Below are 21686 nucleotides of genomic sequence, written 5' to 3'. Positions count from 1 at the left end.
AAGAAATTGCAAAAGTAATGTGTCCCTACAATAAGCCCAAAAAAACTTTCTTGTGAGAGTCTCATGTGATGTGGGCATAAAGTATATTATAGGCCAACAGCCTGTGGATCGGAATAGTGGACGAAATGTTAGCATTTCCAATGAGGTCCATTGATCTGCTATTTGGGAGGCTTTCAGCTTCTCTACCACAGTCTAAATACATAAGTCTGGAATATTACCAAGCACTGGCATTACTAGGGAGGGACACTAGAATTGGAAAGCACTGATATTAGGAAACACTGACATCAGAAAGCACTATTACTAATGTAGGAAGCACTGGTATTAGGAATTACTGGTATTAGGAACACTGGCATTAGGAAGCACTGGTACTAGGACCACTGGCATTAGGAATAATGATATTAGTTATTGTAGCACTGGTATTAGTAATACTGGCATTAGGAATAGTGGTATTTGTTATTGTAGCACTGGTATTAGTAACACTGGCATTAGGAATAATGGTATTAGTTACTGTAGCATTGGTATTAGTAACACTGGCATTAGGAATAATGGTATTAGTTATTGTAGCACTAGTATTAGTAACACTGGCATTAGGAATAATGGTATTAGATACTGTAGCATTGGTATTAGTAACACTGGCATTAGGAATAATGGTATTAGTTACTGTAGCACTGGTATTAGTAACACTGGCATTAGGAATAATGGTATTAGTTACTGTAGCACTGGTATTAGTAACACTGGCATTAGGAATAATGGTATTAGTTATTGTAGCACTGGTATTAGTAACACTGGCATTAGGAATAATGGTATTAGTTACTGTAGCACTGGTATTAGTAACACTGGCATTAGGAATAATGGTATTAGTTATTGAAGCATTGGTATTACTAACACTGGCATTAGGAATAATGGTATTAGTTACTGTAGCACTGGTATTAGTAACACTGGCATTAGGAATAATGGTATTAGATACTGTAGCATTGGTATTAGTATTACTGGCATTAGGAATAATGGTATTAGTTATTGTAGCACTGGTATTAGTAACACTGGCATTAGGAATAATGGTATTAGTTATTGTAGCATTGGTATTACTAACACTGGCATTAGGAATAATGGTATTAGTTACTGTAGCACTGGTATTAGTAACACTGGCATTAGGAATAATGGTATTAGTTACTGTAGCACTGGTATTAGTAACACTGGCATTAGGAATAATGGTATTAGATACTGTAGCATTGGTATTAGTAACACTGGCATTAGGAATAATGGTATTAGTTATTGTAGCACTGGTATTAGTAACACTGGCATTAGGAATAATGGTATTAGATACTGTAGCACTGGTATTAGTAACACTGGCATTAGGAATAATGGTATTAGTTACTGTAGCACTGGTATTAGTAACACTGGCATTAGGAATAATGGTATTAGTTACTGTAGCACTGGTATTAGTAACACTGGCATTAGGAATAATGGTATTAGATACTGTAGCATTGGTATTAGTAACACTGGCATTAGGAATAATGATATTAGTTATTGTAGCACTGGTATTAGTAACACTGGCATTAGGAATAATGGTATTAGATACTGTAGCACTGGTATTAGTAACACTGGCATTAGGAATAATGGCATTAGTTACTGTAGCACTGGTATTAGTAACACTGGTATTAGGAATAATGGTATTAGGCATTAAGAATAATAGTATTTTAATTACCTGAAACGGTAAATCCTTTTCTCGTAGTCCGTAGAGGATGCTGGGTTCCATATTAGTACCATGGGGTATAGACGGTTCCAGCGCCTCCCCAAAGAGAGCCTGACCCGTGTAGGGTAGGCCCTCCACGCTCTTCCTGGATTCCGCATCCGCCGACCATTGGCGCAGCCAGAGACCCCTGCGAGCCGAGACGGACATGGAGGAGATCCCTGCAGCCATGGAGCCCAGGTCCTTCATGGAATAAACTAGGAACCCTGCAGAATCCTGAATATGGCGTAAAAAAATACCAACGTCATCTTTATCCAGCGTAGCCGATTCTTCCTGCATAGTGATAGACCACCTGGCAATAGCTTTTGCAATCCAAGCACAGGCTATAGTAGGCCTTAATATAGCCCCAGAAGCCGTGTACATGGGTTTTCACGTAGCATCCACCTTGCAATCCACCGGGTCTTTCAACGCGGTAGATCCTGGTACCGGCAGCACCACCTGTTTGGATAGCCTAGATACATAGGCATCGACCAATGGCGGGGACTCCCATTTTTTCCTATCTTCCTCTGGGAAGGGAAAAGCAACCAAAACCCTCTTAGGGATCTGAAATTTATTTTCCGGAGTTTCCCAGGCCTTTTTAAAGATAGCGTTTAATTCTTTGGATGCTGGGAAGGTGAGGGGGGGCTTGTTGTTTTCTGTAAAGAAGGCCTCCTCCACCTGTTCTGAAGCTGTGTCCGAAATGTGCAAAACATCTCTAACAGCCGCAATCATCAACTGTACCCCCTTGGCAAGTGATGCCGTTCCCCTCGACACATCCCCGTCACCATCTGCAGTGTCAGAGTCGGTGTCCGTGTCATCCTGCAACATTGCAAGTGCACGTTTCTGAGAATGAGTCACAGGGGACCCCGAGGAGGCAGTATCAGACCAAACAACCATAGAGGACTGGAGGACCTGAGTGGCATGCTCAGTCCTAGCAACTATATCCGAAATCTGGGAAATAGTCCCCCTCAGGGAGACTAACCATTCTGGCTCTCTAGCAGGGATCTGTGCTAAAACTATGCAATCCTGATTACATGGAATGGAGTCCTCTTGTGAGGATAAATCCTCTGCAGCATATGATACATTGTCCCTAGACATGTTACCACACACACACACACCCCACAAATACACAGGGTATTATGAAGGTAGAGTTTCCCCCCAAAGAATGAGAGACACAGAGATTGGAGCCAACCCACACACAGCGCTATTAAAGGTATAGGGAGTCCCTAACCAGCGCTGACTGTGTCCCTTAATATGTGACACAGTCTGTATACAGCTTTCCCCCCCTTCTACAACCCCCTTTGTACCGTACAGATAGCTGGAGATTGCTCTGGAGGGACCTGGATCCACTTGGCATTGAGAGCAGGCAGGAAAAATGGCGCTGAACGCTGCTGGGTCCGATCTGAGGAGAGGCTCCGCCCCCTTCAATAGCGCTGGCTTCCCGCTCTGTAAAGAGATTATACTGGCCTGGAGGAACAGTGGCTGACCCGGATCCGCAGACCCCGTCAGGAGATGACCAGTGTGGGGTCTGGAGCAGGCCCAGGATGCTCCCCCCAGCCCCGCACCAAGGTACACTGCGCCACCCAGCAGCGCAGTCAAGGCCGTGCTCCCGCTGTACTAGCCGCCCTCTTCACACTGTCCCCCTGTTTGCAAGGGGGGATAGTGACTAACTCGCCATGTTCAGCATCTGGGGGGGTAGCGGCCGGCTGCTGGGGCGAGCGTTCCCCTGTGGCAGGGTGCGATCGGACCCCCCGGAGCTAACGTCCAGTCAGCGGGAGCAGTGACTCAGGACCCCGCGGGGCGGACACTGTTCCCCCCACCCCAGTCCCACGCTGCAGGGAGGCTGTCGCCAACAGCCTCCCTGTAAAACGAAAAATCCTGAAATAAATAAATAAAACTCTTTTACCAAGAGAACTCAGTAGAGCTCCCCTAGCTGTGACCGGCTCCTCCGGGCACATTTTCTAAACTGAGTCTGTTAGGAGGGGCATAGAGGGAGGAGCCAGCCCACACTATTAAACTCTTAAAGTGACAATGGCTCCTGGTGGACCCGTCTATACCCCATGGTACTAATATGGACCCCAGCATCCTCTAGGATGTTAGAGAAAATGGTATTAGCTATTGTAGCACTGGTATTAGTAACACTGGCATTAGCAAGCACTGTCGTTAGGAAGCACCGGTGTTATAAACTCTGTGATTTGAAAGCACTGCTATTAGGAACACTGGCATTAGGAAGCACTGTCGATAAAATGCACTGGTATTAGTAACACTGGCATTAGGAATAATGGTATTAGTTACTGTAGCACTGGTATTCGTAACACTGGCATTAGGTATAATGGTGGTCATTCCGAGTTGTTCGCTCGCAAGCTGCTTTTAGCAGCTTTGCACACGCTAAGCCGCCGCCTACTGGGAGTGAATCTCAGCTTAGCAAAATTGCGAACGAAAGATTAGCAGAATTGCGAATAGACACTTCTTAGCAGTTTCTGTGTAGCTCCACACTTACTCGGCATCTGCGATCAGTTCAGTGCTTGTCGTTCCTGGTTTGACGTCACAAACACACCCAGCGTTCGCCCAGACACTCCTCCGTTTCTCCAGCCACTCCCGCGTTTTTCCCGGAAACGGTAGCGTTTTTTCACACACACCCATAAAACGGCCAGTTTCCGCCCAGAAACACCCACTTCCTGTCAATCACATTACGATCAACAGAACGAATAAAAAACCTTGTAATGCCGTGAGTAAAATTCCTAACTGCATAGCAAATTTACTTGGCGCAGTCGCACTGCGGACATTGCGCATGCGCATTAGCGACTAATCGCTCCGTTGCGACAGAAAAATAACGAGCGAACAACTCGGAATGACCCCCAATAGTATTAGCTATTGTAGCACTGGTATTAGTAACACTGGCATTAGGAATAATGGTATTAGTTACGTAGCACTGGTATTAGTAACACTGGCATTAGATATAATGGTATTAGTTATTGTAGCATTGGTATTAGTAACACTGGCATTAGGAATAATGGTATTAGTTATTGTAGCATTGGTATTATCAGTAACACTGGTATTAGGAAAAATGGTATTAGCTATTGTAGTACTGGTATTAGGAATAATGGTATTAGCTATTGTAGTACTGGTATTAGTAACACTGGTATTAGGGAGCACTGTTTTTAGGAAGCACAGGTGTTATAAAGTCTGTGATCTGAAAGCACTGCTATTAGGAACACTGGCATTAGAAAGCACTGTCGATAAAAAGCACTGGTATTAGGAAAGACTGGCCTTAGGAAGCACTGGCAATAGGAAGAACTGTCAATAATACCCTTTTTACACCGCCAGCTTCGAACACGGGTTATTGCACATGAGCGCACATAACCCGTGTTACTGTGTGGTGTAAAAGGGCCCAGTTGGAATAATACAACTCGGGTAACAAGCAGGGTTGAACACGTATTTAACCCAGCTCACTGTGCTGTGTAAACAGGAAGCCGGGTCCCGTTTCCCACTCTGTGTGGACGGACGGTGCTTGGAGATCATGTGATCTCAAAGTGCCGCGCACCTGCCATGTCATCGCTGAAGTCCCCAACCCGGCTATATGCCGGATTGGAAACAGCGTCGGAGAGGGGCCTGAGGCGGGTTGCATCCGGGAAGCACCCGTGTCAGGCTCCCGGGTGCGACCCACCTGAGGTGGTATAAAAGGGGTATAAGAAACACTGGTATTAGGAAGAACTGGCATTAGGAAGCAATGTCAATAGGAAACACTGGTATTAGGAAGCACCAGTACTAGGAGCAATGGCATTAGGAAGCACTGTAACTAAGTAGCACTTTTATTAGTAACACTGGTATTAGGAACACTGGAATTAGCAAGCACTTAAAAGACAAAAAACAATAAAGAGTTAAATAATCATGATCAAATAATATTGTTAATATTATAAAACCGTCCTTCCGTTAAAGTAGACTTACTGTTTGCTGGATTTCAGTACAGATATTTGTATAAATATTTTTAGACTGAATATAATTAAAATTCTTTGATCATTTTTCTATTCTGTGACGGCTATTACAAGCTGTGCTGTACCAGCCATTTATGATTTATAAAATAAATGTAAGTTATAATAAAAATAATCATCAGAAGCATAGAACGTTACTTACAGAGCACAAAAAATACGTGCTTAAATCAACTGTTAAATAATTGATATAAAAGTACTAAACTATAATAAAGAATCTATAAGAGCCTACATATTAATATTTGTGGGAAATGGCACTAACTTTCAAGGGGTATATGTATCAAGCCTTGGAGAATGATAAAGTGGAGAAGTTGCAGAAAGCAACCAATCAGCTTTTAGATACATGTAATGTACCTAGAACAATCTTTGCAATGACAGAACCTAATTGGATGATTTGGACAACTACTCTATCTATCCAAGGCTTGATATATCTACGCTCAAATATGATATTTGGGCACTACTTAAGAAACTAATGATTGGACTGCAGCTTCGGGCAAGAGGCAGACCTGACAAAGGAGCCCATTTATCCAACAGTATTTGAGGCTATGTCCCCAAAAACACCCGTTTTCAGGGGCTATCCACAAATACTATGTATCCCTGGGATGTATGAAGTACGGTACCTGCTGCGATCCTTCCTTTGCCGCCCCAGCCGCATCCCCCATAGAATTTTACTGGGGAGGCGATGCTGCCTGATGTATCAATAACTGATCATATATTGCAATGCAATCCTGGGTGGTAAGATCCTGTCCAGATTGCAAGCAATATGCGATATATGAATAATGCCTCCCAAAGAGTCTAAAGTAGTGTTAGCTACAACTATCACTTTACTTCCTGCTTATTAAATAGCCCTATATAGCTGTTGTCATAGAGAACTAAGGTGGAGATGTACTAAGCAGTGATAAAAGTGGAGAAGTGAGCCAGTGAAGAAGTTGCCCATGGCAACCAATCAGCTGCTCTGTATACTTTTATAGTATGCAAATTATAAATAATACGTCAATGCTGATTGGTTGCCATGGGCAACTTCTCCACTGGCTTACTTCTCCACTTTTATCACTGCTTAGTACATCTCCCCCTAAGAGAACTGCAGTTGAGTGTTGAGTCTGAGTTTGTTACACCTTCACAACTGAGGGTTTTTCACCACTGCGCTGAGGTCATTTTTCCACGTTTGCGCTCATCCCATTCCAAAATCAATATGAATGATTTATGCAGTACCCACACAACTTATATTTTGCGTTTTCAGAAGACTTTGTCGTTTCAGAAAATACCATTAGTCTTTTTGCTCATTCTCACATGTTAAATAAAATTTAATTAAAATGACCAAAAGAGTGTTTTTCTATTTAAATGTCAGGAAAGTGAGCTGAAAGCAAATGTGATTTTTAGTATGTTTTTTGGAACGCCACAAATAAATGCTTTGTGATTCTTGTGCCAGCATTAATTCACCATTCAAAAATTGCAACCAGGAAGCTTTTATATGTGGGTTTTCCCCCAAAAAATCTACAAATATATGTATTGCAAATTTTTGCGGTCCTGACTGAAATCCTAACCATGGCCCTCATTCCGAGTTGTTCGCTCGTTATTTTTCATCGAATCGCTGCGATTTTCCGCAAACTGCGCATGCGCAATGTTCGCACTGCGGCTGCGCCAAGTAAATTTGCTAAGAAGTTTGGTATTTTACTCACGGCATTACAAGGTTTTTTCTTCGTTCTGGTGATCGTAGTGTGATTGACAGGAAGTGGGTGTTTTTGGGCGGAAACTGGCCGTTTTATGGGAGTGTGTGAAAAAACGCTACCGTTTCTGGGAAAAACGCGGGAGTGGCTGGAGAAACGGGGGAGTGTCTGGGCGAACGCTGGGTGTGTTTGTGATGTCAAACCAGGAACGAAACTGACTGAACTGATCGCAGTGGCAGAGTAAGTGTCGAGCTACTCAGAAACTGCTTAGAAATTTCTATTCGCAATTTTGAGAATCTTTCGGTCGCAATTCTGCTAAGCTAAGATTCACTCCCAGTAGGCGGCGGCTTAGCGTGTGCAATGCTGCTAAAAGCAGCTTGCGAGCGAACAACTCGGAATGAGGGCCCATGTGTAGGGGTAATATTGCAGCCCAGCAAGGCATTTCATTATTTAAATTAGGAAACCTACCACATATGGGGGGATATTTATTAAAGAAGAGAGATAAATGGGTATATTCAATTAAAGTCGGATCCATTCCGCCATGTATTTGTCGAAATGGATCCGACAACCCCTATTCAATCTAATCTTATTTCGACTTTTTCAAGTCGAATTGAGATGGGACGCAGAGGAGGAGAAGGGGGGCGAGCCACGGGGAGACTAGCGGGGGACAGCCGTTGGGCATACAGGGGAGATCAGCGCTACAGTAGCGCTGCAGCAGGATGTCACCCAGCCGCCCAACCTCACGGCAGTGTCCACCCGGTTACAGCAAGCGTGCTGAAAAAAGGGGGGGGGGAAAGGGGAATGGTATATACAGTAAAAAATATTTTAGCCAAAAAGAAAAAAATGGCACAAAAAGATTTTTTACCAATTCCTCACAATAAGTGACGCTGTTGGACCTATGGAAAGTGTCGCAATTCCACCGACGCTTTTCGGAACCAATGTTTCTTCCTCAAGGTGTGGGCAAACCATTCCCCTTTTTTTCCCCCTTTTTTCATCTGAGGGGTGTGCGGTATAATAGATCTTGCCGTTTGGGGATATTGTATACTCCTGTGACCTATGGTATAGTGGACTTGATATTTTTTAGATATCTTTATATATCTTTTATACAAATAAATCGGTTTATACCAAATAATGCATGGACTATCTGGTTGATGTAGTCTGCATATCGTGGGAATATAAGAGCCGGACGGAGTCCAGTCTGGTTCAGACGATTGGGGTACTAAAAAGAAACCTTTTGATGCATATAGGGCATTTACCGAAGGTAAGCCATATACCAATAAGCTAAGAAGTGATTTTATGGATTTTGGGGATACAAAGAAACCTTGATGTGAAAATAGGGCATAGCCTAAAGGTCAGTTGAGGATCATCGGCATGAATAGTAAACACGCACATGGATACTGATACTGCATGAATATCATTTTCTCTTTCTTTTGAGGATCTATACTTTTAAAATCCAACAGAAAGTGACTCGTGTATACATATAAAGCAGCGCTTGGGAGCCGTTCCACTTTTCTGGTTGTATATTGCTTTAAGGAGTGGTGCTCTTTAGGAGTGGCGACTCGAGTCGTAGTCTTTTAGGGCGCAAGTCAATTTTATCCATTTTGTTTTGAACAACTATATACAAGCCTTGCAGAAATAGTCCGCACTGGGACGGGCGCCCAGCATCCTCTACGGACTAGGAGAAAAAGATTTACCGGTAGGTTTAAAATCTTATTTTCTCTTACGTCCTAGAGGATGCTGGGGACTCCGTAAGGACCATGGGGATTATACCAAAGCTCCAGACTGGGCGGGAGAGTGCGGAGGACTCTGCAGCACCAAATGAGCAAACATGAGGTCCTCATCAGCCAGGGTATCAAACTTGTAGAATTTTGCAAAAGTGTTTGAACCCAACCAAGTAGCTGCTCGGCAAAGCTGTAATGCCGAGATGCCTCGGGCAGCCGCCCAAGAAGAGCCCACCTTCCTAGTGGAATGGGCCTTTACAGAATTTGGTAACGGCAATCCAGCCGTAGAATGAGCCTGCTGAATCGTATTACAGATCCAGCGAGCAATAGTCTGTTTTTATACTGACATTTTTTAATGTAAAATTAACATATATATGAAGATAATTGTTTTTTTTTTTAGTATTTTTAGTAGCCCCTTTCCCTTCTGGAAATAGGGACAATTAAACTATAAAGAGACTTTATATTGCTCTCCATTTAACACACAATTCCAAGACTGTTGTGGGAACCACAGAATCTCAGTGTGCAATATGTCTTTAGGTCGACAGTAAGTAGATCGACACTGTGGTCAACCACTACTGGTCGACAGTAAGGTCGGCATGGTTTCTATGTTGACAGGGACTCTAGGTCGACATGACAAGAGGTCGACATGAGATTTTTTTTAAAATCGTTTTTTAAACTTTTTCATACTTAATGATCCACGTGGACTACAATTGGGAACGGTAATATGTGTTGAACGCAGAGGTAGCGGAGCGAGGCACCTTGCCCGAAGCATGGCGAGTGAAGCGAGCCATGCGAGTGGACACGATGCACTAATTGGGGTTCCTGGTCACTGTACGGAGAAAACAATACCAGAAAAAGTTTAAAAAACTCATGTCGACATTTTCTCATGTCTACCTAGAGTCCCTGTCGACCTAGAAACCATGTCAACCTACTTACTGTCGACCAATAGTGGCCAACCTAGACACTGTCGACCTAAATCTAATCTACAGTACCTAACATACCACACCCGCAACATGTGCTTCTCAAACGCTTTGGTAGAGTATCTTGGATGATGGTCTTCTACTATAGATGGGAGTTATACGGATCTAAGTGATTTTTGGCATGACATGCTGGGAGTTGTAGTTCAAAATCATTAGTCAGTTTTAGACCAGGGAAGGATGTAATTGCATACCTATAGGACCAGTATTTTCATATTTGTTGCATAAGAACCACAGTGTTATAATAGTATTTACTAATTGGACAATTTGTGGATGGTGTCAGACACGTCTTTTTTAACACAGAAATAGGGGCGGAACTAGTGGCTATGAAGCCGGTGCAATGCACTGGGGTCCACCACTATGAAGGGGCCCACAGCCAGCCTCATTATTAACAGGACAGCCAGTTATGCTGGTGGTTAGCATCTGCTGTGCCATTGGCCATAATGAAGATGGAGGAGGAGGCAGTCTTGCTGGAGGAGGGGATCCCTTTCCTAATCTCACCATGGCTTCTTGTAACCGTCCCCGGTGTGAAAAACAAGAGTAGAAGCCTTGTGGCCTGCCTGCCTGCTCCTGGTAAATGTTGTATTTGCGTGTGTGTGTGTGTGTGTGTGTGTGTGTGTGTGTGTGTGTGTGTGTGTGTGTGTGTGTGTGTGTGTGTGTGTGTGTGTGTGTGTGTGCAGAGGCAGAACTCTGGGAGGCAACGGAGTCATCTGCCGCCGGGCTCCTGCTCTGAAGGGGGGCACCTTTCCTCCCATTCTGTGACACCATTGAATTAAGTTAATTGATAGCTGCTGCTATCTTTTCAGTGGCCGACTTCCTCACTGGTACCTGCATCTTACACATCACACCCTTTTCATTATACTGTAGGTACACATTTTACAAGTGTCACACCCAAGATTTGAAACCACGACCTATTACACTGGAAGCAGACGCCTTACTAATGGAGCTATTTGCTCCTGTATAGGAAATATGAGAATTTTAACTATATGAAGATACTTCTCTGACAATTACACGTAACTTCATATAGTTAGAATTATCATGCTTCCTCTACAGCAGCAAATAGCTCCATCAGTAAAGTGTCTGCTGTTAGTGTAACAGGTCATGGGTTCTAATCCTGGGTATGACTGCTAAGAAATGTGTGATTTAAAATAAAAGATTCAGAAAACACACACACACACACGCACGCACGCACACATACATACATACATATATTTATCTTAATATAGGAAATAGGGGGGCACCAATATTTATCTTGCCTCCGGGCAACTGTGATGAACTTACGCCACTGTGTGTGTGTGTGTGTGTGTGTGTGTGTGTGTGTGTGTGTGTGTGTGTGTGTGTGTGTGTGTGTGTGTGTGTTTATATAGATCTATATGTATAACTATAGATATACAGATATATGTATAGCTATATATCTATATTATTATTGTTATCCTTTATATATATTGAACCTGCAGAGGATAATGGACAATGTACGCATGTGTCATCCGCACTTTGCTGGGAAGGCTGGGGCTGTATAGCATGTCCTGAATCGCTGGGCCAGGTCCCCAGCATGACAAGAATGGAGCATGACATTTTCTGGCACATACTGTAGAACTATGAGAACACGGTCTATCACTAAGGACCAGTGCCTCATGACATAGGAATGAAGAACCACATTAAATACTGTACCTCACTGGTTCCATTTTCATTAATTTTGATTTAGCCTAGAAAATGTCTTTCTCTGGCCTGCTACTCTTTAAGAGACATATTTAATAAAAAATAGGATCTTCCCCTGAAAATTAACATTCCTTATCTCCACATACTGCAGCAATAATGAATATGTTTTCAATGATATGTAACAATCTGCAGTAACAGGGACACACATAATAGGCCTATCACAATACTTCTGGATTCAGAAATGGCTGCACAACTGCACGTGTCACAGCAGCATACAGTAAATGTTGCAATAAACATTGCGCTCAGCATCAGCCCACCTGAGAGGGATCACAAGATCCTTCTCCAACCAGTCTACGCCATTAAGGAAGGTGGGCTAACACCATCTGAAGATGGCATTAGATAACCGACCCAGGACTGTATTTTTTTAGTTACCACCCAAAAAGTTATACATTGCAATGCTTATGTGGCTCTTATTGGACATTACTTTGGTGTCATTTAAATTTGTATTGTCATGTTTACACTTTCAAGACAGACTTTGCATACAGAATGCTAACTAGATTATGTCCTCTTCCATAAATCATTATTTATTAACATTAAATAGTGCCCTTGCACTTTACAATTGGGAACAAAACAGCAATAAAATGAGACAGACAGAAAATCTAGGTAAGAGGCCCTGGTTCCACGCTTACAACCTATAGGAATAATAATTTCCATTTGCAATTTGGAGCACACGGCTTTCTAAGTGGCACATATAAAATAGTAATTAAAAAAATGCAGTAGTTTTGCTACTCAGTCCATGACATTAACATGTGTAGCATTTTGTCAGAAAGAGCAAGCGGAGTCATATACTACTCTATGGGGGTCATTCCGAGTTGTTCGCTCGCTAGCAGATTTTAGCAGCATTGCACACGCTAGGCCGCCGCCCTCTGGGAGTGTATTTTAGCTTAGCAGAATTGCGAACGAAAGATTAGCAGAATTGCGAATAGAAAATTCTTAGCAGTTTCTGAGTAGCTCGAGACTTACTCCTACACTGCGATCAGCTCAGGCCGTTTCGTTCATGGTTTGACGTCACAAACACGCCCTACGTTCGGCCAGCCACTCCCCCGTTTCTCCAGACACTCCCGTGTTTTATCCTGGCACGCCTGCGTTTTTCTGCACACTCCCAGAAAACGGCCAGTTTCCGCCCAGAAACACCCACTTCCTGTCAATCACACTCCGATCACTTCAACGATGGAAATTCTTCGGTCGGACGTTAGTAAATCTACTAAGTTTTGTGCTAAAATACTTAGCGCATGCGCACTGCGTACCATGCGCATGCGCATTTTCGCCTTAATCGCTCCGTTGCGAAAATCGGCAATGAGCGAACAACTCGGAATGACCCCCTATACTAACTGGTAATACAGCACTGTACATAAAAGGAAATACACCATAAAGTTAAAAAAAGTAAAGAGTGAATTCTGAACTGCAGGATAAAATATACATGCAATAAACATTTACAGCTCTTCTTTAGGAAGCACCATAGACATGTATAGTTGATGTGTACAGGAAACATTATATTCCATCCAGAAAGTACTGCAGCAGTCAATACAATACAGAACATGCAAACACTTTTTACTTAATAATGTAACTTTTGGAAACAAATTCCTCTGCCAGACATTGTTGCTTTCAACCTGTAAGCAATCAGTATTGTTCGAATCCCACTAACATTCCATCTCTGCGTTTACACCATACTACAGCTTTACTAGGAAGCGTGAGAAAGCATGAGCAAAGATTAAAATATTTAGACAGCAAGAAATACAGATTTCACCATCAGTGAGGAATTAAACATGCTTAATAAAATAAATCAGGAATGCACAGGTAAACCTTTCTAAAGACATAGTTAATATGAAAGATCAGCTGTTCATGAACTAAACCCCCACATACTGTATAGGTGCATACACACGGAGCGATATAACTGAGCGATTTTGACTATATAGTCAAAATCGCTCAGAAAGTTAGTGCAGATCGCTCCGTGTGTACACAGCCAGCGATAGCGATGCGCGTCCCCGCTAGGTCGCTATCGCTGGGAAAAATAGTCAGTGCAGGCAAGTCAATTTTGGCTATGTCGCTGCAAAAGTTAGTCAAAATCGCTAACACTTTAAGAGGCCAGCGATTTTTCCCAGCGATAGCGATGTGCAGGCGGCGGTGGTGCGGGCGGCGGCGGGTTGTGACGGCGGGTTGCGGCGGCGGTGTGGGCGGCGGTGGGTTGCGGTGGCGGTGCGGGCGGCGGCGGGTTGCGGCAGCGGTGCGGGCGGGGGAAATTTACCTTTCTATTGCAGAGTTTGGCAGCGGAGCGGTACCAGTTTCAAAAATGGCGCCTCAGCGTCATTTTTGAAATTCAAGATGGCCGCCGCGAGCCAATCATGGCTCGCCGCGTCATCGCCCCGCCCCCTCCCGCTGACTTATATAAGTCAGCGCGAGGCAGCGGCTGTCAGTCCGACGGCGGAGGAGGAGCGGAGAAGAGCTCCTGAAGACGCCGTGGAAGTCCTGGATGGGCGGCGGCTATGCAAAAGAGCTTAGCAGCCGCCGCCCACCAGGTGAAGATGCTGGAAGTCCTGGGAAGGCGGCGGCCATGCAAAAGAGCTTAAAGGCCGCCGCCTCCCAGGTGAAGACGTCGTGGAAGTCCTGGATGGGCGGCGGCTATGCAAAAGAGCTTAGCAGCCGCCTCCCACCAGGTGAAGACGCCGGAGCAAGACCCCAGAAGCCCTGGGGAGGTGGCGCCCCCCCAGGTGAAGACGCCGGAAGCCCTGGGAAGGCGGCGGCCATGCAAAAGAGCTTAAAGGCTGCCGCCCCCAGGTGAAGACCCAGTTTAATAAAGGATTTTTAAAAGAATGTGTTGTGTTTTTTTTTTTATATTTTCTTTACAGGTGGACTACAGGTGCCAGCGGGCCCTTTATGTCCGGGCATGCTGGCACTTGTGGTTCTCCAAGTGCCAACATGCTGGGGCAGGCTTGCTGGGACCTGTAGGCCTCCTGTAAAGAACAATATTACTATTGAAAGGCTATCAGCCTCCCATCCACCGGGCCACGGATGGGGGGGACAGCCTCGGGCTTCACCCCTGGCCCTTGGGTGGCTGGAGGGGGGGACTCCTTGATTTAAGGGGTCCTCACTCCTCCAGTGTACCCCGGCCAGGGGTGACTAGTTGGGGGGGTAATGGCACGGCCGCAGGGACCAATATAAAAGTGTCCCCCGGCTGTGGCATTATCTCCCTGGCTAGTGGAGCCCGGTGCTGGTTTGGAAAATACGGGGGACCCCTATGTCTTTTGTCCCCCGTATTTTTTAAACCAGGACCGGACGCAGAGCCCGGTGCTGGTTGTCTAAATATGGGTGAACCCTACTCATTTTTTCCTCTGTATTTTAACAACCAGGACTGGCTCAAAGAGCCCGAGGCTGGTTTTACATAGGAGGGGGGACCCCACGCAAATTTTTTTTTTTTTACTTTTAGCTATTTAAATACCAGCCACCCTGTAAAATCGTCCTATATATGACACTCATCCCCTTATTTAAATGAGATAGTCAAAATCTCCCATAGCCAAAATCTCCCATAGCCAAAATCTCTTGCATAGTTAGACAAAATCTCTGGTAAAGTTAGTCAAAATCTCCTACTGCCAGTTCAAGGGAAAAGTTAGTCAAAATCTCTCATAGCCAAAATCTCTCCGTGTGTATGCACCTTAGTTCTGCAAACTAGCTGTTGGGACTTGTAGTTCATCCCTAGCTGGATAACCATACATTAGTCTGCTGACCTGAAATGTTTTGTTTGCTTGTTTTCATTTGGAATCAGACACAGATGTGGAATCAGTTTAGTCATGACTAACAATCATTTTGTGTTCACTTAACATAGATTCACCCTGGGTCCAGGTAACGATTATCTCATTCATTATCATAATAGGTAACTGTCTAACCAGCTACAGACAGGATTTATTGGTGATGGGTTTCTTATTGGAGATGGGTTTAGATAAGCTGTGATCAATGCTAAGCGATTTGTTCTTCAAGGATGTGACTCACCTGCTCAGGTCCTTGGAAGCAGATCCTGCAAAGAGGGGTCCTCATGCCACTGTCCAGGCTCCCAAGAGAGTACCTATCTTCGGCTTTCCCCTTGTAGAACTCATCCGAGGAGGTGCTGCTGACCATGGACATAGGCTGGTGCTGGAGCCCCGGTGCTGTAGCTGGATAACACCAGTCCTCTTCTGCAGTGCTTCCATCTGCTCGCACCCTCCAGGCTCGCCCCAGTGCGGTCAAGGTGTTGTTGTTGGCCGCCAAGCCTCCTCCGGCGCCTAAATCACATTCCGAGTGGTTCATAGGCAAACAAGGCGTCTGCGGAGGGCGCCGGAGCAAGAGGACCTTCAAGTCATTGAAGAGCATGCGGCACCGGCACTTGAGGAGACCCTGATGGCGCAACATCTGTCTTGTACTCAGCAATCCGCAGCACCATAAGAACAGGACGGTTCTCAAGAACATGTGCGGGCTTTTCTCTCCAAGATATATAGAAAAAAAGAGTGTGCTGTCAGCTTGGGCTGTGCTCACTTACTGTTGACCTATCAACAAACAACTCCAACTACTGATCAATTAGAAAGTGCTCATCTGCTTAGCAAAGGGGAATTATTCGTATAAAACTGGATATGAAGCACCTAGACAGCTGCAAAATAGCATTAACTATGTGCACGCTAAGAATAAAAACTTGGTATTATCAAAATCAAGTTACTCACTGACTTTCAAAGCAACAACAACAACAACAACAACAACAACAGCAGCAGCACTAGTATCATTTTAGAAATAATCATGAGTTTTCCATTTACTCCAATTGTCCCAAACCTCTAATCTTAAACCGAGTCCGTGTGCATTTCATGGACACATTTACAAGAAGGGAGAAAGGGGACTGCACCACTGCAAAATAGCATTACGAGAAAGTGTAAGCTCTCATGGTTCCAACAAATGTCTCAGTTTCTTACTCACGTCTCCTCCATTCATTATAGCAGCAACGTCACCATGAGCAAAATACTGCCCCAAAAAAACAAAGACTGAGCAGCAGTCATACTGCATAGTCTGCGTCTCTAGCCCACCTCAGTGCCAGGGAATGCAATCCAAGCAGCTCAGGATCCTTTCCTAAGCCACTGACGGTACTGTCTCGCATTGGCATGGCATGCCACCATCTCCACACCAGTCCCTAAATGCACGCAACCTCCTGATATGCTGATAATCCCTACAAGGCTACCTAGCTCCTCTCAGGATGCTGCCCTCCTGACGATGTGTGCTCGCCCGGTTAGTGCTGATGATGATGACGCTGGTGAGTATCCTTCTGTTGGTTCTGCTGCTGTTGCTACCTCCCTGGGATGCTAGAGGAAGGATTCCTGTTGCAATGTTGAAGGAGTCGGTGCTAACGTGTCTCCTCTTCCTATGCGATGGAAGGATATGAGAACTGCATCCTTGGGACTGTTGGTATTTCTAGGTGAAACATGGGCAGTAATGCACCAGTGTCTGGGGGATGGGTGGAAGGGGCATGGATTGGGCAGAATGCTGCTGGGAGTTACAGGACAGCAGCTGCTGCAGTTTCAGCACTCTGTTCCTGTGGACAGCTCCCTCCCAGTCTGCAACGTCACCCTGCTGGAGGCGCTGACGCAGGCAGCTAGAAAGAGGGGTGGGGTAGGGGACTGGAGCCGGATTAGTTTCCACTTTCCAGACAAGAGAAAGTCTTATTGACATGATGATCCTCTTTACTATCAGCCTTCCAAGCAGCTCCGCTATAAATGCAGCTATGTATTATCTAAAGACTACAAAAGTTAAATAAAGGAAAGGAAAATATAGGCAATAGACACTGGTGTGGGTAGCAGGCTGATGAGCTGATGCAGAGTGAGTACTACACCATTTAGCATAGGGGGTGATTCAGACCTGATCGCTGCTGTGCGTTTTCGCACAGCGGGCGATCAGCAATAGACTCCGCATGCGTATGCACCGCAATGCGCATGCGCGTCTGCAAACAACAACAGGCATCGCCGGACAGCAATAGGATGTTGCGAAAATTTAAATCGCATGGACATTCGCAAGGTGATTGACATGAAGAGGCCACTTGTGGGTGGTAACTGACCATTTTCTGGGAGCGTCAGGGAAAACAAAGGTGTGCCCACGCGTTTTCAGGGACGGCATGTGACGTCAGCTCTGGACCTGATCAGCTTGTTCTCCGCGCACTGTAGGAGTAAGTCCTGGGCTGCACACACACCACACACACTAGCATAATCATTCAATGGTGAGTGAGGTGCATATGGATTTGCAGCTGTCCGCTGACTGAGGAGTTTTTTTATGCAGCTCGGCGTACACATGTGATTGGACAGCATATATACACTCCCTTTGGGTGGCGACTATCTGAACGCAGCACAACAAATTTAGCTGCCCGGCGATCAGGTCTGAATCACCCCCATAGTACTGTATATCTGTGCACAGTGGCGTAATATGATGGCAGTGCATCCTGTGCTGGCCCCGCCTGCCGAGGGCATGACATAATGACAGTGTGCAAAGGGAATGTGGCCACCAGCACTGGTACGTGCAACACTACCTGAACTATTCTGTGGGCGCTCCAGACTGCAAGGTGCATGTCTGGAGCATCCAAAAGACCCTTCGGGCGTCGCTGCAGCAGAGATCCTGGCTGGCACCCTGCTAGCCAGAAGCTAGGGCCGTGGGGTAGCAACGGTGCTGCCTCCAGGACCCTGTTATCTTTGCAGCGACACTGCTCACACACCCCTGTTTTTGGACCTGTCTGTGTATGCTCATAAAGCAAACGCATACATTGGCGGCTGCAGCACCGACCAAAGACTGCAGGGAGGAGCCGGCCAGCACATATAAACATACTTGTAAAGTTGTATGTAATATATGTGCTGGCTGCCTTACCCAGGGATCAGCAGCCGCACTACGCATGGGACACAGGCACACAGAGCTCAGGGTGTCACTCGTTAATAAGCCGCCCCTAGACTCCTGTGAAACCAAAAACAAAAGTTCGGCGCTAGGGCTAATCACAACTATGCATAGATTTTCAGCCAATGCTTAATTAATACACCAATCTTACAGCAGCTGTTAAAAAGGGAATACTCAACCCTTGAAATAGCACAACACCCACAAACATAGAAACAGCGCTAGATTGAAAGTGTGTATTTTTTAATAAAATGGATAAAAAAGAATATAGACAGTGTATACCGGTACCGGAACTATTGCACATACAACCCTATAATCAATTCCAACTTAATTGTTAGGATAATTAGTTAGTAATCATGCACAGATGGTAAATTAGTCCAGTTAATATGAACTTCATGCAGTTATAGGCCCTACACACTGGCCGATTTTCTGAAAGATATGAACGATCTCGTTCATAAATGAACGAGAACTCGTTCATATCTTTCAGTGTGGAGACTCCAGCGATGAACGATGCGCGTCCCCGCGCTCGTTCATCGCTGGTCTCCCGTCGGCTGTGCATGCAGGCCAATATGGACGATCTCGTCCATATTTGCCTGCACTTCAATGCAGCCGCGTGACGGGGGGAGTGAAGAAACTTCACTCCCCCCGTTACTGCCCCCCCGCCGCCGGGTCGCTCATCGGCCGTATCAGCCGTCGGGCACCTCGGCGGCGCATCGGGAAATGTGTAGGGCCCTATGGAGTCAGCTGAAATGGTGACTTTTTTTCAGTGCACTGAAATAGATGGTTCCTTGTCCAATTTAAAAGTTACTAAGGAAAAAGAAAGCAAAGAAAAGTGACCTTTGTTGGGAGCACTCGCTCTTGGAAACAGTTAGGATTTGAATAATAAGTAATAATGTAAATGTGAGATAATTAAAACGTAACCTTTAATAATCTTTAAGTAAGATATGAGTACACCAACAAAATGTATTTGTTTAAAATGTGGTTAGGCAATGTAAACCACCAACTTGAAACTAAGACTGTGAATATATAGATGAAAAAAAATATATAAGGCAGTAATACTAGGCCCTCCAGGCATTAATTAATGAGGTTAGTGCAATAACCAATGTAGTGCCGTCAAAAAACCTACAACACCTGGTATTCCTTAGTGGTCAACCACCTAAGTACTGACCAGGCCTTATACAAGTCTGTCTTTTAAGCTGATAAATTTGTATCTGTGGCTCATTTCCATTCCCTGCCCTATACTGTTTGTGATGGCATGGAGGGACAAAAAAATGGAAAGTCCTAGATTACTTCAGTTTCAGCTTTAATTTTATTATATTACTCCAAACACATTGATGCTTTGATGTTAACCAATATGACTGTTATTTAATAACATTTTTCTCACCCAATATCGAACAGGGTGATCCAGTTAGCGACTGTGTCAGTTCTCTCTTGGACCCCTTAACAGACACTTTGGCATGTCCTCAGTACAACAAGGGTTTGCATATCTGCCTCACCCAACAAAAACCCACTCCTAATGATGCGGCACAGCACATAAAGCAATATACAGGTGGCTCCTGTTGGCAAAACTTTTTGACCACATGATTTAAACCTCCGTATACCTATACATTTGGGTTACAATATGGTGCAATGACGGTCAAACATATGTTTCTCTATCAAGAGACCATGTGTTTATTTTAATAACCAGGTTTATGGTTTGTCTAAATAGCTGCATACCAGCTGTAGTCTTTTTTGCCTTATCAATTCAAAATCTACTACCATACCACACCGCGCATGCCCAATCTCGTCTGATCTTGGAAGCAATACGGTGTTGGGCCTGGTCAGTACTTAGGTGGTTGACCACTAAGGAATACCAGGTGTTGTAGGTTTTTTGACGGCACTACATTGGTTATTGCGCTAACCTCATTAATTAATGCCTGGAGGGCCTAGTATTACTGCCTTATATATATTTTTTCATCTATATATTCACAGTCTTAGTTTCAAGTAGGTGGTTTACATTGCCTAACCACATTTTAAACAAATACATTTTGTTGGTGTACTCATATCTTACTTAAAGATTATTAAAGGTTACGTTTTAATTATCTCACATTTACATTATTACTTATTATTCAAATCCTAACTGTTTCCAAGAGCGAGTGCTCCCAACAAAGGTCACTTTTCTTTGCTTTCTTTTTCCTTAGTATCTATGTATTAGACCTATGGGAGCACCATCGACAATCACCCCTTTTTTCTACTTATAGAAATTTTCTCCTAATAGTAGATGGTGATAAATTCCAGAAATTTGATTCTGGTTGGTCGGTTTTCTTGGAAACATCTTCAAATTATCTATCCATTTAACATCACTTAGTCCTGTGCGGCATCCTTAACCCAATTCCTTACTGCCAATTTAAAAGTTCTAGAACAATGTTAGTTTGTGAAAGGAACTTGGACAGGAACTGTGATCAAAAGATGTTTAAAACAGTGAAGCACATCAGTGTTTAATATCACCTTTTGTATATATATAGCCCAACTCCCAGCAGGGGGTAATTTTGGGGACTCTCGGCTCCTGGTGCCTTCAGCACATTGATGGTGCCATATCCGGAGGATCCAAATAGGGCTTCATGAGGGTAAATTTACTGAGTGAAGAGTGCCAGTACCTAACACCGTGGATGACGTATTACGCGTTTCTCCACCTTTAATCCCGTCAACGGCTTCCTCAGAGACGTTATACTGAATGTCCCTGTAGTTCCGTTTATATAGCGGGTCTTAGCGTGAGCGGCCATTATTGTAATTGGGCATTCAGGTTAGATACCCGCATATTGGTCAAATTGCTCCATAAAATATATCTGTAAATAGTGAGCAGTTTGTATCATGCGTTACAATTTGAGCCTCTAAATTATCCAACATCTGTGGACACTGGTCACAGGTGTGAGTAGCAGAATTCACGGAGGTTATTTTTGCCTCATATGATACAGTGAATTAAATCCTCAGTGGGTTATCAAACGATGGGTACTTTGAAATGTATT

At 44.4% G+C, this 21686-nt stretch overlaps 1 protein-coding gene and 1 pseudogene across 1 annotated transcript in view; one reads left to right on the top strand and one right to left on the bottom strand.

Annotated features, from left to right (window-relative positions):
• MARCHF4 (membrane associated ring-CH-type finger 4) overlaps positions 1-17350 on the bottom strand; it is a 189216-nt gene extending 171866 nt beyond the window's left edge. Inside the window, exon 1 of the mRNA XM_063933959.1 lies at positions 15787-17350. Within this exon, the coding sequence (XP_063790029.1) occupies positions 15787-16239 (453 nt within the window). The 5' untranslated portion in view covers positions 16240-17350. The remainder of the gene's footprint in view (positions 1-15786) is intronic.
• Positions 17351-20430: 3080 nt separating this feature from the next.
• On the top strand, positions 20431-20549 carry LOC134947234 (5S ribosomal RNA; annotated as a pseudogene).
• The last annotated feature ends 1137 nt before the right edge of the window (positions 20550-21686 follow it).

The sequence above is a fragment of the Pseudophryne corroboree genome, chromosome 7 (assembly GCF_028390025.1).
Source record: "Pseudophryne corroboree isolate aPseCor3 chromosome 7, aPseCor3.hap2, whole genome shotgun sequence".
NCBI lineage: Eukaryota > Metazoa > Chordata > Amphibia > Anura > Myobatrachidae > Pseudophryne > Pseudophryne corroboree.
This window is presented reverse-complemented; position numbering and strand designations above follow the sequence as displayed.